We start from the raw sequence: 15,032 nt of genomic DNA on the forward strand, positions 1-15,032 counted from the left end.
ACGAAAAATTATTTCGTCAAAAAGTGATGTTCGGAATTTCACGAGGTCTACACGCCAAGCCCTGCCCGTAAAAGCCCGTAAACTAATATATATATATATATATATATATATACACACACACACGCAAACACAACCCAAATAGTGCTAATTTACAACTCAAAATAAGCTTCAAGCATCTTGAATTATTTGAAGAGGCATCTACTATACTTCCCAGCAGTAGAAAATAGAACATCAAGTCTTGTGCCTCCATATATCTCATAGTCCAACATGAATGCCCAAATAAGAAAACTCCAATTCATGAGTTTTTTTATTGTAGTCCTGGAGCTGCAGACTTTTGAGACCCACCAAGGCAGTGTATGCATACAAAAACAACAGTAGGAATCCCATATAATCATGCAGACCATATATAGTGAGGCAACGACAAGCCAAGTTCTTTTGCATATTGGAACTAGAAATGAATCTGTTGTTTATATAGAATATAGCTTCCATACATGTTTAATTCATGTAAAGTCCTATCAGGAAGAAAATATGTATATGTGGATGCACAGTAATTTTTGAGAATGGCTAAAGTATGTCTTTCTTCAACTCACGATTCTTATATTGGTGAATTTTGTACTAATATCTTTAAAGATTTCTTTGCAAATAAAGTTGGGCCCGCCCAGACCCGACAAAGCCCTCAAACCCTGTTTTATATGACAGACTTAGATCTTACGATTTATAATAAAACTCAGTTCGACCCGTCCCGTTTTTACTTTAAAATGAAGTAAGGCCCGACCCGACCCTGCCCATTGACGAGACCTACAAGAGGGAAAGCAATAGAAGACAAAACTACGTAGGAAAATAAAAAGAATAGTTCATTCATCTGCCTAATACTTTGAGCGAGAGGCGAAGCAAAGGCAAACGAAGAATGTTTAAGCCTAAATCCCTTAACGGGTTGAGATCTCTATGGCACCTCAACCATTCCTCATCTGCCAGCTCTTGGTTTTCCCAGTTCTCTCCGTCGTCGTCTTCGTTTGCTCGATCGGACAGTTTCCAGACCGTTCGAAATTACGCCAGCAGTGTCGATGACAGGTAAATCTCGATTTTTTTCCAGTTATTCTCGTGTTAGGATTCAAATCTTGCGGTGCATGTTCACAAATCCATTTGTCCATTAACAGATTTGGATTTGGATTCCAAATGCTCATTGTATGTGGATTTGCTCGTGTTCGACACCGAAAATTATGTGGGTTTTGTTACTTTTTACTATTTAGGTTGATCTCTTTTTAATTGGAAGAATACTTTTCTACTCGAGTTGTGCAAGCACAGGGTTTTGACATCAATGGCTTATCCGTGCTTTACGCCAAAGTAAGAAGAAATTGATGTGCCTCCATTGTGGCTCAGCTTCTTTTGCATAGATGTTGCATGAAGCTCTAAGCTCTTAGTCCACGCTTTTGCCTTTGTAATTTTTTCATAGCAATTGTTGCCTCATTAATACAACTGATGTTTTCACGAAAAAATAGATATTAGACATTACTTTAGTTACTCCCTACAGAATGGTTCTCTTGCTTTAGGCTATACAACATCACCCCGTTCAAGGAGGTATTGTACAATTTTTCTTCTCATGCTTTTTTTCTGGCGGTTTGGAGAAAGCTGCAATCAAATAGGTTTTTCCTAATCTTCCCTCCCCGAAATGAAGAATGTGAAATTTTTTAACTTTTCTTAGGGATCTTTTTGGTCTTTTTACAAGTATTTGATTGATAGTTATTCTTGTATGAATTAAATCGAGTGATTTACTTATTCGGTTGGCGGTTTCCATGATCAATACTCGTATGATACTGTTTCTAATTATAGTATTTATGTGCAGAAATCATATCACTCCAGGGACTCGTCGAGTTCTGGTGCCTCCCAGGCAGGCTGTTGTCATTAAGCGGTGGTTTGGAATGTACTCCAAGACCCTATTATCTGGAGAATATTTCTTAATTCCGTATTTTGATAAAATTGCTTCTGTGCATTGCTTGAAACCCAAGACCATAAATCTTCTGGCCCAGAAAGCTATCACCAAAAACAATGTGGGCCTTACTGTTACTAGCCAGTTAACTCTCAAGGTATCCCATTCTTGAATTGGATGTGTCCTTCAGTACATTTTTCAATGGGTAGTAAGAACGTCTTTTCTCCTCTTATTTTTGTCTGCTGCAGATTTTGGAGCCTATGTTAGCTACTTATGCGGTCGACAATCCCATTGATAAGGCTATTGGTCTTGCTCAGAGTACCCAGTCTAATGCAATTGGTGACCTCACTCTTGAACAGATAATGGAGGATCAGCAAAGCCTCAATCAACACATATTGGTAGGTTTATCAGCATGCTAACACAACGCCAGGCACATGAAAAATTTCAGGTAAAGCCTTGTTGGGTCAGGTTTATAATGGAGGAAAGCTAATGGGTCGTAGTCATTTGGGAAATATGAATCACAGGATAACACGTTATCTTTTGGATAACTATTTTATTTTATTTTAGAAACATGTTGAGCTATATATTTTCTTCAAGATGTTGCTTTTTTCTGTATTGTGTCAGGGTTATCATGTCATATATGTATATTTTGGTTGTTTGGCTGACCAAAACAAGAGATATGGGTAGATGGGTTAAAACACAATTGGACATGAAATTTAAGTCTTGGTTTGGTTCTTTATATACAGGATAAGTTAGTGGTCGACATGTACACTGTAAAACATAATCCATTGCCTGGGCAGTCTAAAAGTTTGGCATCACTTTGTATAATTTTATTTTCTTTGAGTTTATCTTATTGAGTTTCTTGAGTGGCATCATTTTGCAGTCATTTCTCAACGACAGGATCTGTAGATGGGGCTTGTCTTGTGAGGCGTTTGAGATAAGTATGACTATTTGCAAGTGTTTAATTTTATGTTTGAGAAAAATCTTTTTGCAAATGCTTGACTTATCTTGCAGATGACATAGCAGTTCCACATGAGGTGAAGAAAGCTATTGAGGACTTTAAGGCAGCCAAAGCAAAGAGAGCTGCCATACTGGAGTCAGGTACGGAACTCTTTAACTCCAAGTATTTTAGTCCCAGTAATGTGTACTTTCTGGATTAATTTAACGTGTATGTTCCTAGAATTAGATAACTTTATCATCTAACATTGCTCTTTTGTTGATTTCTGCACTTTACGAAAGTTGCTGACTTCTTCTCCAAGGCTACTAAGGAAGCTGGTGGGAGAAGAGGTAAGATTTTGTTCCCTCTACTGTGCTTGTACTATTTTCAATAAAAGGTCAGGAGTCCAAAATGGTAGTGCTAGAGCGTTCTTTTTGGTTTCGTGTACATGAACGATATTGATGCATGGATTACTCAAGTAGGAATCATATTAACATGGGGTGTATTCATTTAAGAGTACAAGATTTTCTTTTTTTCATATTGAAAGTCCATAGGTATTTAATAGAGATTTAAAAAAGTATTGTTGTATTCAATTAAGATTTAAAATTATCCATTCAAATATGGCGGTATTCAAAAGTAACGGACTTTTAAGAATTTCATTAGATGCTAGATTGTAGAAGATTTTTTAGTGCTTTTATACATATCAAAACTCAAAAACAATCTAGCCACTTCCCAAGAGATTTTGAAGGACTCTCTCTCGGTCAAAAAATGAAGAAGCTCACTATGACTACTATCCTCAGTGGATGACGCTCATCCATTTCGCTCTAGACCCATTTTCCCATTCTATCTTGCATCTGCTCCCATCCAATAACAAATTATTGGATTAGGTAATTAAAACAATCCCTCTCTTGCCTCAATCAGAGTCCATATGAAATTTAAAAAAATCTGTGGATTAAGTAAATCTATGGATTATAAAAACTCAAAACACGATCTTTTAAAATCTGAATTGAATACACTCCTTTGTAGTGTTCATTCATTAATAGACCAGCCCTTTATAAATTCACCAGCTGACCAACTGATACGCCCATATTCCTGATCTTTCTTTCTCATACTGTTTCTCTTGCTTTCATTTTTCATGTGTTGCTACAATTGTTTGGAATCTAAGTGCTGTGAAATTGCTCGTCAGGTTCTGCATCAAGGTAAACGAAGAACTTGCAGATGTGAGGTATGTATGATATTCTTTCAATCATTGAGTTAAACTTTGATGTGTTACTAGTCTTGCTTGGCTTTTACTTAATTTGCAATTAGAGATTATTGTTCCTATAGGTTATGCTTCAGGCTTCAGGACTCCTACATGGCCTTATTTAAGCCAAAATATTTTCTTAATTTGAAGCTATTTTCAGGTAGAGAGCTAGTTAATGTTTATTTGCTGGATCAGATGACCCAAGTTCTTTGAAGAATCAGCACCATTATCAATCTCACATGTTTAGAGGCCAATACGATAAATTTGCTTCATTAGTTCATCTGTGTTGGCATGTAATCTTGTTACCTTTAGTGACCCTCATGTATGTGTGAAATCCCTTGGGGATTTTTCTTGTATTAATTTTTTTTTTCATTACAAAGAGAGGGGAGTGTGTACTAAACATTCTCTATCTTGTAATTATATAATGCAAGTTAAATATACTCGGTTATTCTCTATATTCCGTCAAATGATCAAGGGCAAATCCTGCAATGTAAAGTTCCTCTTAGGCATTGGTTTCTTTTTTCTCTAGCGTCGCCAGCTTTTGGAGTGTGTTTGGATGAGGGAAAAAATGATGGAATTTAATTTCTCACTTTCATTTCGTAATTCCTATAAGCTAATTCTCTCATTTGGCATTATCAGATTGGAAATTTCAAATTTCTCTGAGAAAAAAAAAAGAAAAAAAAAGGAATTCATTATTTAAATTCTTCACTTCAATTATTCATTATTTAAATCCCCACTCCAAAGGAATTCATTTGCGAATTCTTTTGTAGTATTCAAGTTTCATTTCCAAAACAAGACATTTTTCTATTTTATTTATTTTATTTGTTTTAAACTTTCTTAATTTATTACAAATTTCAAATCCTAAATAGAGACAAACAAACAATAGAAATTACAATGAATGGAATTTTAGATTGAAGAAATTAAAGATTCCATCAGTTATAACTTCCTACGGATTTCATAATTTTCTCTTCCAAAAAATTTACAAAGGCAAAAAGAATATATATTTTGGCTGAAGGCAAAAATATAATTTAGTCACTGAATTTCTCCTTGGGGCACTCTAGACGCCCCAAAACTCTTCACCTCCACACAAACAAAAATTGGAATATAGGATTATACAGAAATTAATACTGTTTGTTTAAAAGGTCATATAGAATCTATTTCAACCATAATGTTGTTTAAAAGGCACATGACCAGCCAGGGAGAGTGAGATAAAAGTTGTATGGTAAAACAGCCAGATGTGCACAACATTCCAACACAAGATTTTTGGTCACAAGTCGGCTCTAGATTTCACCATAATGTGCAAGACCAAGAAAACTGTTCTTAAAATATCTCTCAGAAATAAATTACTCCAGCAATATATCCATGACCTAAGTCCGGTTTGGTGCATGGAATTGAGAAGCACCGAGCAAACAGGTGTCTGGAATAGCTTTACCCTGCACACATTGCATAAAATTAAGACAACGAGACTAATTTAATCTGACCATTTTCAATAATGAGACACAAGGATAGAGATAAAAAAACATGTTGAAAGAACAAAGTGGAGGAAATATTTATTGATGACAAAGTAGTTGATTAACAGAAGAAAGAAAAGAAAAAATAAAAGGATGATTTGTATGAATAAGTATTTTGTTGATAATGAAGGAGAACGAGTTACAACTAGGAAAGAGTCAGTACACAACTCACTCAGCATGGTTTCGGAGCAAATGAGGTCATGCAGTTAAACATCTTCTTTCTTTACATTGAAATCCCACAAAACCAGTTCACAGAGACAAGAGACTAATAAATAGCTAGGAAGGTCATGTGAGGGAATCGTCTACACACCAGACCACATGGGTGCAACCTATGTGCCTAACCATTCCTACTAACCCATTGTCAGTAAACATCGTCTAAATTATCTACTCCTGCCCATTAAATATTGAGGCCCTACGCACTAGCTGTTGTTATCAGCAAAATTTCCACATTACATTGCAAGGAATTCTATTGAAATCACTACAGGCACAATATAGGGAATAGAAGCACCTCACCTCTAACCCATAAGCTCTTGTCAGGGCATTAGACGAAATGCTAAGAACCTCTGTGGTGTGCAATCAATGAGAAAAATGTGATGAGAAAGCAATCAACAATAATGCACAACACTGTGACCAAACTGCTTGTTGTTTTACATTACCTGCCAATCCTCTCTTTTGTTTCTCTGCCTTCCGGTCCTCAAGAGCTTTTTTAAATTCAGGTGAAACAGCTATGTCATCTAAGCAAGTATATATGAGCATTTATTAAAGGATCAATAGTTCTGGAGCATAAAATAAAACAATAGTTGAAAAACACTTACTTATGTCAAAGCTCCGACAGGTAATTCCCCATCTCCCTGCCCCGTCGATGAGTGCAAACTGCAAGATGATGCCAATCAGATAAGCTTGATATGTTTTACTTACAATATGGTCTGACGCCAAATTTTTATACAAGAATAGTTGTCTTGCCAACAGCAAAGGGAAAAAAAAAAGTAATGGAACCTACCATTAGACGATCAAGAAAGTAACCATGATTCTGTACTATGTGCTCGAAAGTGACTTGCCCAATTACAGAACGTAGGGTACGCTGGGCAAGAGCAATAGTCTCGACCACGGGATTGTCAACCTCATAAGAGGCCAGCACAGGGTCCGAAATCTGTAGGAGGGCTTGTGAGTACTCAGCATACCATAATGATATAAAAACCGACTTCAGAGAGGTGATCGTACCATCATTGTAAATTCCGCAGAAACCGAAAGGGGAATAGAATTGCTGGTCGTAGCGCTCTGCGCAGGAATATGAATAGTCTTTTCTCTCAAGGAAACCACGTTTACGATTTTATCAACAAATGGAATTAAGCGACGTATTCCAGGCCACTTCACCTTGGGGTACTTTCCAAATCGCTCGATCACAACCGCCTGGGTATTAGGCACCAGAAACCCACCACTCCAATGAATCGGGGGACTGGGGGAGGACTAGTCTCATGAGAAAAACAAAAGCCTAAGTAAATCACTCGAACCCGGTAATGCATGGTAAAAGGACGGTAATGATTTTACCTGAGGTTGATGACATCATCGCCGTGGTGGTGTGACGGGACAAAACGACTGCGAGCGAGGACTCTGGAGTGCAGCGGCCTCAGAGATCTCAACGCAAGCTTAGGCAAAATCATTCTTCTTTTGTGGATCGGCTCGATCTGGTGTCGATGGTGCAGGATGCCACTGTTTTCCGTAGATTCCCGTACTAGATTCTTCCGTGCAGGCCATAGGGCTTATCAAAAACTCGCGGATCAAGTGGGCCGATGGAGGTCCACTGCCCATGGGTTCAAAGTCTGGCTCGATCCGTTAAAAAGTCTGCCTCGGTGGATAGAAGACCGGACTTGAGTTAGGGGTTTAAAATCTGGTCCGATCCGTAGGCCGGCCCGCCAAAAGCCCTTAAAAGCTCGTTAGGCCCGGCCCGTAAAAATCCGTAAACTATTATATATATGTGTGTGTGTGTGTGTGTGTGTGTGTTTTTATACATATCTATATCCTTATATACACACAGTCGCACACATATTGATCAAGCTCTTTGCTTTTTCACAATTGGGGTTGAAGATATGGAACACATGGTCTTCCCCTTCTGTTTCAACAAACTCTGTGTTTCCTGCCCAGTTGGTTTTCACCGATTCATCATAATTATAAAGCCTCCCTCTGTCCCCCTCATTGTGTGTGTGTGTGTAAACACACAAAGAGAGAAAGATATCGATATATCTATATATATACGGGAAAGTTCTGAAGAGGATGTCCGCAACCCATAAAAAGTGCGGACGTCCCTCCTCCGACTTCGGGAAGGCGGCGATCGCTGCGCTGCGGGTGCCGGACGCACCCTCTGGACATCCCAGATAGCCTTGATCAAGCTGCGAAGGCGAAGGCGATCGGAAACTCAGCGGTGTGCAGCGAGCTCTCCGGAAACCATGGAAGCCCAGAAACCTGCAATCCCGACCTCCTCTGAACTCGATTTCTGCCCTAAAGAGGTCCTGAAAGCTCCTGCTGCGTCGACGTCCACACTTTTTCTGGGTTGCGTACGTCCGCTTTAGATCCTTCCCGTATATAGATATGTGTGTGTTTATATATATATATATATATATATATATATATATATATATATATATATATGGTGTAAGAGTACTTATGGAAATATTATTACATTTATTCAAAAAGAAGGATTAAAAATGTGCATAGATATGAAACTAAATTCTCAAATCAAATCAGATAAGAAAACAGCCAAATATGAATTAGGAAACTTTTGTGAACAATATGGCCTACCTTCTCTACCCCCTTCACAAAGACATAAAAAGAAAAATGAATTCGATTATCATCATAAAAGAAAAAAATTTACCCGTAATAGATTCTACTCAAGAAACAAAAATGATTTTGAACCAAACAAATTTTACTCTAAAAACAAATTTAGAAAATCATGGCCCAGAAAAACAAATTCCCATTCAACAAGAAAGTCTTTTGACAAAAGTAAAACCAAATGTTTTAAATGTAACAAAACCGGCCACTTCGCCAACAACTGCCCAGTAAAAAAATACTATTAAACAATTAAAAATCAGTAAAGAAGAACAAGAAAATCTTATTCGACTTTTAGAATTAAGAAACACTGACTCCGAAAAAGATCATAGTGAAAATGATTTTATGCCCCTAGAAACTTCCACCTCCACTGATTTTGATGAACACTCTTCACCTGATATCACTTTCGGGTGCAAAGATACTTGTTGCAAAACAATAAATGTTCTTTCTAAACAAGAAGAACAGGAAGAATTATTAATTGATCTAATAGGCAAAATCGATAATCGAGAATTAAAATCAGAATACCTCAAGAAGCGAAAGAAATTAATCACACAAGAAAATGTTATTAATATCCCTCAAGAAAAAATTTGTCTTACTTCAACCTTTGACAAATTCAAAAATAGTAAAAAAGAAATAACAATCCAAGATTTACAACAAGAAATAAAGACAATTAAAAACCAAATACAACTATTACAAAAAACAAATTTAGAAATTAGTCATGATAACAAAGACATTAAACATGAATTAATTAAAATAGAACAGCAATTCCTTAAAATACAGCCTTCTCATGACAATCTTGTTAACCTAGAACCACCGAAAGACCATGATGTAGAAACATCAGAACAAAATACTATTAGTATTATTCGGCAAATCCAACTTAAAAAATGGTATACCACAGTCCAACTTAAAATCAATGACTTTCAGTTAGTAACGACAGCACTCGTTGATTCCGATGCTGATCTCAACTGTATCCAAGAAGGCCTGATACCTTCCACATACTTTGAAAAAAACAAAAGAATCATTAAGGTCAGCTAATGGAACCAAAATGGATATAAAGTACATGTCTGTCAAAATAATGTATGTTTCAAAACACCATTTGTCCTAGTCAAAAACTTAACCGACAAAGTAATATTAGGACTCCCTTTCATTACCTTAATATACCCTTTTACCACAGAATATGATGGGATTATCACCTATCCATTTGGTGAACCAGTCAAATTTACCTTCTTATCCAATCCTGAAATACATACACTAAAAGCTTTCCAAGAAAATTCTATTTCAAAAACACCAAATTGTATTCAGGCAAAATATAAGCAGATCATCTTTCTCAAAGAAGAAATCAATTTCAAAAGAATAGAAACTCAACTACAAGCACCTTTCCTTCAACAAAAAATCAAAACATTCGAAGAAAAAATCATTAACGAATTATGTTCGTATATTCCCACTGCCTTTTAGCATAGAAAAAAACATATTGTCACTCTCCCTTATGTTAAGGGATTCAATGAGAAAAATATTCCTATCAAAGCCCGTCCAATTCAGATGAATCAAGAAGTCATGGAATTTTGCAAAACAGAAATTAAAGATTTACTTCATAAAAACATCATCCGACAAAGTAAATCCCCTGCCTTCTATGTGTAGAAAAATGCTGAATTAGAAAGAGGAACTCCATGTTTAGTTATCAATTATAAACCTCTCAATATAGTTCTCGAATGGATTCGATATCCTATTCCCAATAAAAGAGATCTCATTAACAGATTAAATAATGCTGTCATTTTCTCCAAATTTGATATGAAATCTGGTTTCTGGCAAATCCAAATTAGTGAAAAAGACAAATACAAAACTACTTTTGTCACCCCTTTCGGTCATTATGAATGGAATGTCATGCCATTCGGTCTTAAAAATGCCCCCAGTGAATTCCAAAATATTATGAATGACATATTCAATCCATATAGTCATTTTTCCATAGTCTACATTAATGATGTCCTTATTTTCTCACAATCACTCGATCAACATTGGAAACATTTGAACCAATTCTTCACCATTATCAAAAACAATGGTCTAGTAGTCTCTGCCTCAAAAATTAAACTCTTTCAAACCAATATTAGATTTTTAGGATTCAATATCCATCATCTCCAAATTAATCAAATAGATCGAGTCATCCAGTTTGCTGACAAATTTCCTGATGTCATCCTAGACAAAAATCAATTACAAAGATTCTTAGGATCATTAAATTATGTGGCAGATTTTTACCAAAACCTCAGAAAAAAATGCAAACCTTTATTTGCTAGGTTACAAACCAACCCTCCACCTTGGTCATCAGTTCATACTTCTCTATTCAAAGAAATTAAAAGTTATGTAAAAACTCTTCCATGCCTTGGCATTCCCCTCACCAATTCCTTCAAAATTGTAGAAACCGATGCTTCAGAAGTAGGATATGGCGGTGTTTTAGAACAACAACTCTCTCCTACTCATCTTGAGCAAATAGTTAGATACTACTTAGGCGTCTGGAACCAATCACAAAGCAATTACAGTACTATTAAAAAAGAAATTTTATCTATTAAATCAAAAAATTTCAGTTAGGGTTGATTGCAAAAGTGCAAAAGATGTTTTAGAAAAAGATGTTCAAAATATTGCTAGTAAACAAATCTTTGCCAGATGGCAAGCAATTTTAAGTATTTTTGATTTCGAAATTGCATTCAATAAAGGTAGTGACAACCACATCCCGGATTTTCTAACCCGAGAATTTCTACAGGGTTCCAAACATGAAGACCCGATCATCCACTGGGAGAAATCCCTCAAATCCAGTAAATGAAGACCCTTTTGATATTTGTCCAACTGCTCCCAAAAACACAGTCAAACCAGAATCATCAACATCAGTCAAACAAGAGTCATCTTCTAGTTTAGTCCTATATGCTGGACATCCACCCCTACCATTACCACCCAATAATAGATTTAACACCATTGGTAGCACCCTTGGTACTAATTGTCCCAATTACCAATCATCCATAGTCAACCAATATGACCCATTCAAATCTAATTCCCAAACAAATTACAAAAAAACATCTCCTTATTTTCAGCGAACTATTCACCATCTTTTTTATGTTGAACTCACCATGAGTCATCTAAAAAATCCAATGTCTTTAGTCAAAGCTTATTACCCTCCTAATTTTCACTTTTTACCTAGTCACCCTACCAAGTCATTAAAATTTTATAGAGATATTCTTTTTGAAACTAAGTCAATTACCATTAAACCTATTCCTGACACAAAAGACCCAACCAAAATCTTATACCATTCTCTCTACATAGTTCGCATCATTTCTCTTTCTCAATGGGGAGATCCTCCTTTTACCTACCACAAATGCGGAGACCTCTCATTCAATTACTATGATTATGAAGAAGCATGGAATGCCATCTTCCTTCATCAAACTGATAATTCCAGTCATTCATGGTTCTTAAATTTCGACTTCAAATTCAACAGACAATTTCCAATGTGGTTTCTCGGCTGGTGGAGGGCTCATGGTTGGCCCTTCGATATTCTTCCACAAGAAATAAAAAATGCAATCACCTGTTTCTCAACAGTCATGAATTTCACAAATTATGACTTGAATTTTCTAGTCGCATTACATTTTATGGCCAAATACAAGCTCCCCTGGATCTTCAAATGGCATTACGAAGTCAAAGAACATGTAGTCTCCAGACACTTCCTAGTCAAATGGTGGGATAAATTCAAAACTGAAAGAATTATCTCCCAATTTAATGAAGAATTTCCAGTCACTCCATCACAACCTACTCAGTCAAGAGCTCCAGTCACTCCATTGCCACCAAACGGCATCTACTTCCCAGTCACAACCTAAATCCCTCAAGTCACATTCCTCTTCCAAGTCCAAGGAGAAAGCAAAGTCAACAAAATCAGATACATCCTCCAAGTCAGAAGAATTGAAAGAGTTAGCAAAAAAGCTCTTAGCACAAGCTGCTAACCTCAGTAATGATGAAGATGAATCTGATGAAGAAGAAGAAATTTCTTCCCGATCCTCATCCTCATCTCGCAGTCATCCAGGCACTCCTGGTAAACCAGTCAAGTGGGCTGATTTCCAAGACAGTCAAGACCCATATGAAGACGACGAGTAAAACAGTCAAGATCCACTACCAAGACAGTCCACTATTCATGAACAGTAGTAACTTTTTACTGTTCATTCACGAGGCAAAAACATAGCTAATCGTGCTGCTTCCTGTTTTTGGCCTTTATCGAGTAAAAGCAGATTCCCTGCCCGTAATTTCCGGGCTTCAAGATCTATATAAGGGGCATCCCTCTTTCAGTAAAATCAAGTTCATTTGGAAGAGTTCCATTTTTCATTTTCCCCTCTAGTTTCTGATTTAGGAGCTCATGTGTTAAGCATCCCTTTTCTTCCTTCACTGTAAATAGTATCAAAATCTTCATGCATACTTGGTTTTGAATAAGAAAGTTTTTATGTTTTATAATTCAGTTTTGTAACTTAATTTTTAGTTAAAAGTCAATTCTATTATTAGTAATTATCAGTTAATACAGTATCTATACACACACACACACACACACACACACACACACACACACATGCGTGTGTGTCAAAGTTCTCATACTTCTATATATACTAGACATTGTGCCTACGCTTTGCTGCGGGACAATATTATTTAAGGACTAAATTCAAAAGCATGAAAAATACAGTTGCCATGATCATGTTTCAAAACAAAAGATGAAGTAGATCATGTTCTAGTAACATCACCACCAGTACAGATGTTGTGGTACTTGTTCTGTTGTTCATGCATTAACCTCGGCATTTCTGATGCCCATATGTGTAGGTTTCCGTGCATTTCGAAAGAAAAGAAGATTAACAGCTACTGTGATGGTGTCTCACCTAATGAAGAATCTTTTCTGTTCCTGAACTGATACGAATAGGGGAATATGGCCTAAATAATTAAAAGGACAAGATGAACAATTAAATCAGTTGTAGGAGAACCAGTCCCAGTCCCGATAGAAAAAATTAAGAAGAAATAGTAAATTAACTAACCGGATTGAGCAAAGCCTTATATGGAGAACCATCCAATAATAGTGTGTTGGATTCGTTGTACTCTCCTCTCGCCCAGGGAAGATCAAGCTCAAGCTTCTCCCATAATTTTCTAAGCTCTTTCAAAACGAGGGGCTTATCTTGAACCTGGTAGAAGTGCAGTGTGATTGGAGCATGTCCACAGAGGCTTGGAAAGTGGCAAAGTGGTCTCTGGAAATAGTGCTAGTATAGGTAGAGGAAGAGGGTGGTGGTTGGGGTAGCGGTGGGATCGGATCGCTCCACCGGTTGTGGCCGGGGAGGGCTGCTGATTTTGCGTGCCACGCATCGGTTGCTCTGATTCAGCTCTACAATAATAATTAAAGCAAAAGGAAAGCAAGGAAATTTAAACTGAATTATTATTAGATGGCACAAAATGAGCAGTACCATACATATAGGAACGTCCCTCACAACAAGGTAGAGACTTCTATCTACTCAGAAGTTGTCTATATGTACTTAAATTAATTGGGCCAGGCATGGGCCTGATCCCAACACACACTGTAGGTGCATGGAATACACCACCTACAATCTATAATGTACAGTAGGGGGACATTGCTTCTTTTGATATTCTTTAGGACAATTTGCACCCAGCCCTCCAACCTCATCAAAACACAAGCCTATCTGCCGCACAAATTTGTCCCGACACTGAAACCATGGCACAGAACAGAACTTGTTCATGATTGCGCCTCTCAACTCAGCGAGCTAGACATCTGTATCTGTGAAGCGACCATCACGCCGAAACCAATCCTCTATTGGGTTGGCTACCCACAAGTCATTTGCCTTCTAGAAGTACTCGGCAGGTGTACGAAATTTTTTACAGTGCATGTTCCATGCTTGTCGTATTCATCTTTCCAAAAATCCCCATTCGGATTGCTACGCATATAACTTTTCCAAGATTTTGCGAGTTTATATAGTAAGACAGTAGGTAACTATTAAGAAAAAAAAATTGGTTAGAAATGCATAATGAAAAAAGAAAAAGAAATAGAAAAGCAAAATGAAAAGAAAAAATAATAATAATACATTATCTGTGATGCCTGAAAGCTAGTAGGAACCTGGGCACTCTATGATAGGTCTATACTGGAAATCAGAATTAATATTGTTTGGATCTAATTGTGTAGCGTTGAAGGGCCAAAGCCCGTGAAGAGTGAAACGAGATTCTTTTGCTCTCGTATTAATCATCCGTGGGACCTGATACACTAGGATTAGAATTTGATAATATGGTTCGTCCAACCCACTAATGAGGAGAGGAGAAGCTATCAGGACACAGAAAAAGATTCCAAGAGTTTCCATGTGTAACACACGAAATGATATGAAAGAAGAAAATGAAAGATCTTGCTCAATGAATAGGGCCTATTCAGAGATTTATATTGCTTGATAAAAGCATAAAATAAAATGCATGACTTACCAAACCAAGCTAAGCAAATTAAGCATGACTTACCAAGCTAAACACATTTTAACACTTCGAAATAATTAAAATATTTCCATGCTGGACCATTCTAGAATGTGCACACTA

At 36.9% G+C, this 15,032-nt stretch overlaps 2 protein-coding genes across 5 annotated transcripts; one reads left to right on the plus strand and one right to left on the minus strand.

Annotated features, from left to right (window-relative positions):
- The first annotated feature begins 861 nt into the window (after positions 1-861).
- LOC112203439 (uncharacterized protein C16G5.07c) lies at positions 862-4,468 on the plus strand. Of its 2 annotated transcripts, none has more exons than XM_040513562.1 (8): positions 862-1,071; positions 1,844-2,084; positions 2,176-2,325; positions 2,811-2,868; positions 2,942-3,028; positions 3,167-3,214; positions 4,051-4,089; positions 4,268-4,468. In XM_040513562.1, the coding sequence occupies exons 1-7, from the start codon at positions 908-910 to the stop codon at positions 4,065-4,067; spliced, it is 765 nt and encodes a 254-aa protein (XP_040369496.1). In that variant the 5' UTR covers positions 862-907; the 3' UTR covers positions 4,068-4,089; positions 4,268-4,468. The 2 variants fall into 2 exon arrangements, with proteins under 2 accessions (XP_040369496.1, XP_040369497.1); XM_040513563.1 differs by lacking the exon at positions 862-1,071 and adding an exon at positions 1,504-1,643.
- A 742-nt stretch (positions 4,469-5,210) lies between these two features.
- Positions 5,211-7,342, minus strand: LOC121051706 (stomatin-like protein 2, mitochondrial). 3 transcript variants are annotated; one of them, XM_040514741.1, is made up of 7 exons: positions 7,167-7,342; positions 6,840-7,074; positions 6,619-6,768; positions 6,434-6,491; positions 6,275-6,319; positions 6,132-6,181; positions 5,211-5,540 (listed from the first exon to the last, which is right to left on the minus strand). In XM_040514741.1, the coding sequence occupies exons 1-7, from the start codon at positions 7,277-7,279 to the stop codon at positions 5,475-5,477; spliced, it is 717 nt and encodes a 238-aa protein (XP_040370675.1). In that variant the 5' UTR covers positions 7,280-7,342; the 3' UTR covers positions 5,211-5,474. The 3 variants fall into 3 exon arrangements, with proteins under 3 accessions (XP_040370675.1, XP_040370660.1, XP_040370692.1); XM_040514726.1 differs by having other exon boundaries at positions 6,275-6,352; XM_040514758.1 differs by having other exon boundaries at positions 6,275-6,352; positions 6,840-7,085; positions 7,167-7,282.
- Positions 7,343-15,032: the final 7,690 nt, after the last annotated feature.

Source organism: Rosa chinensis, chromosome 1 (genome assembly GCF_002994745.2).
Source record: "Rosa chinensis cultivar Old Blush chromosome 1, RchiOBHm-V2, whole genome shotgun sequence".
NCBI lineage: Eukaryota > Viridiplantae > Streptophyta > Magnoliopsida > Rosales > Rosaceae > Rosa > Rosa chinensis.

Excerpts from the sequence above, each read along its gene's own strand:
- LOC112203439 (XM_040513562.1), top strand. The coding sequence starts at position 908 with ATGTTTAAGCCTAAATCCCTTAACGGGTTGAGATCTCTATGGCACCTC. Across the intron at positions 2,085-2,175 it reads CTAGCCAGTTAACTCTCAAG|ATTTTGGAGCCTATGTTAGC; the intron begins GTATCCCATTCT and ends TGTCTGCTGCAG. Across the intron at positions 3,029-3,166 it reads AGCTGCCATACTGGAGTCAG|TTGCTGACTTCTTCTCCAAG; the intron begins GTACGGAACTCT and ends ACTTTACGAAAG.
- LOC121051706 (XM_040514726.1), bottom strand. The coding sequence starts at position 7,279 with ATGATTTTGCCTAAGCTTGCGTTGAGATCTCTGAGGCCGCTGCACTCC. Across the intron at positions 6,769-6,839 it reads CTGCGGAATTTACAATGATG|ATTTCGGACCCTGTGCTGGC; the intron begins GTACGATCACCT and ends GCCCTCCTACAG. Across the intron at positions 6,182-6,274 it reads ACAAAAGAGAGGATTGGCAG|AGGTTCTTAGCATTTCGTCT; the intron begins GTAATGTAAAAC and ends TGCACACCACAG.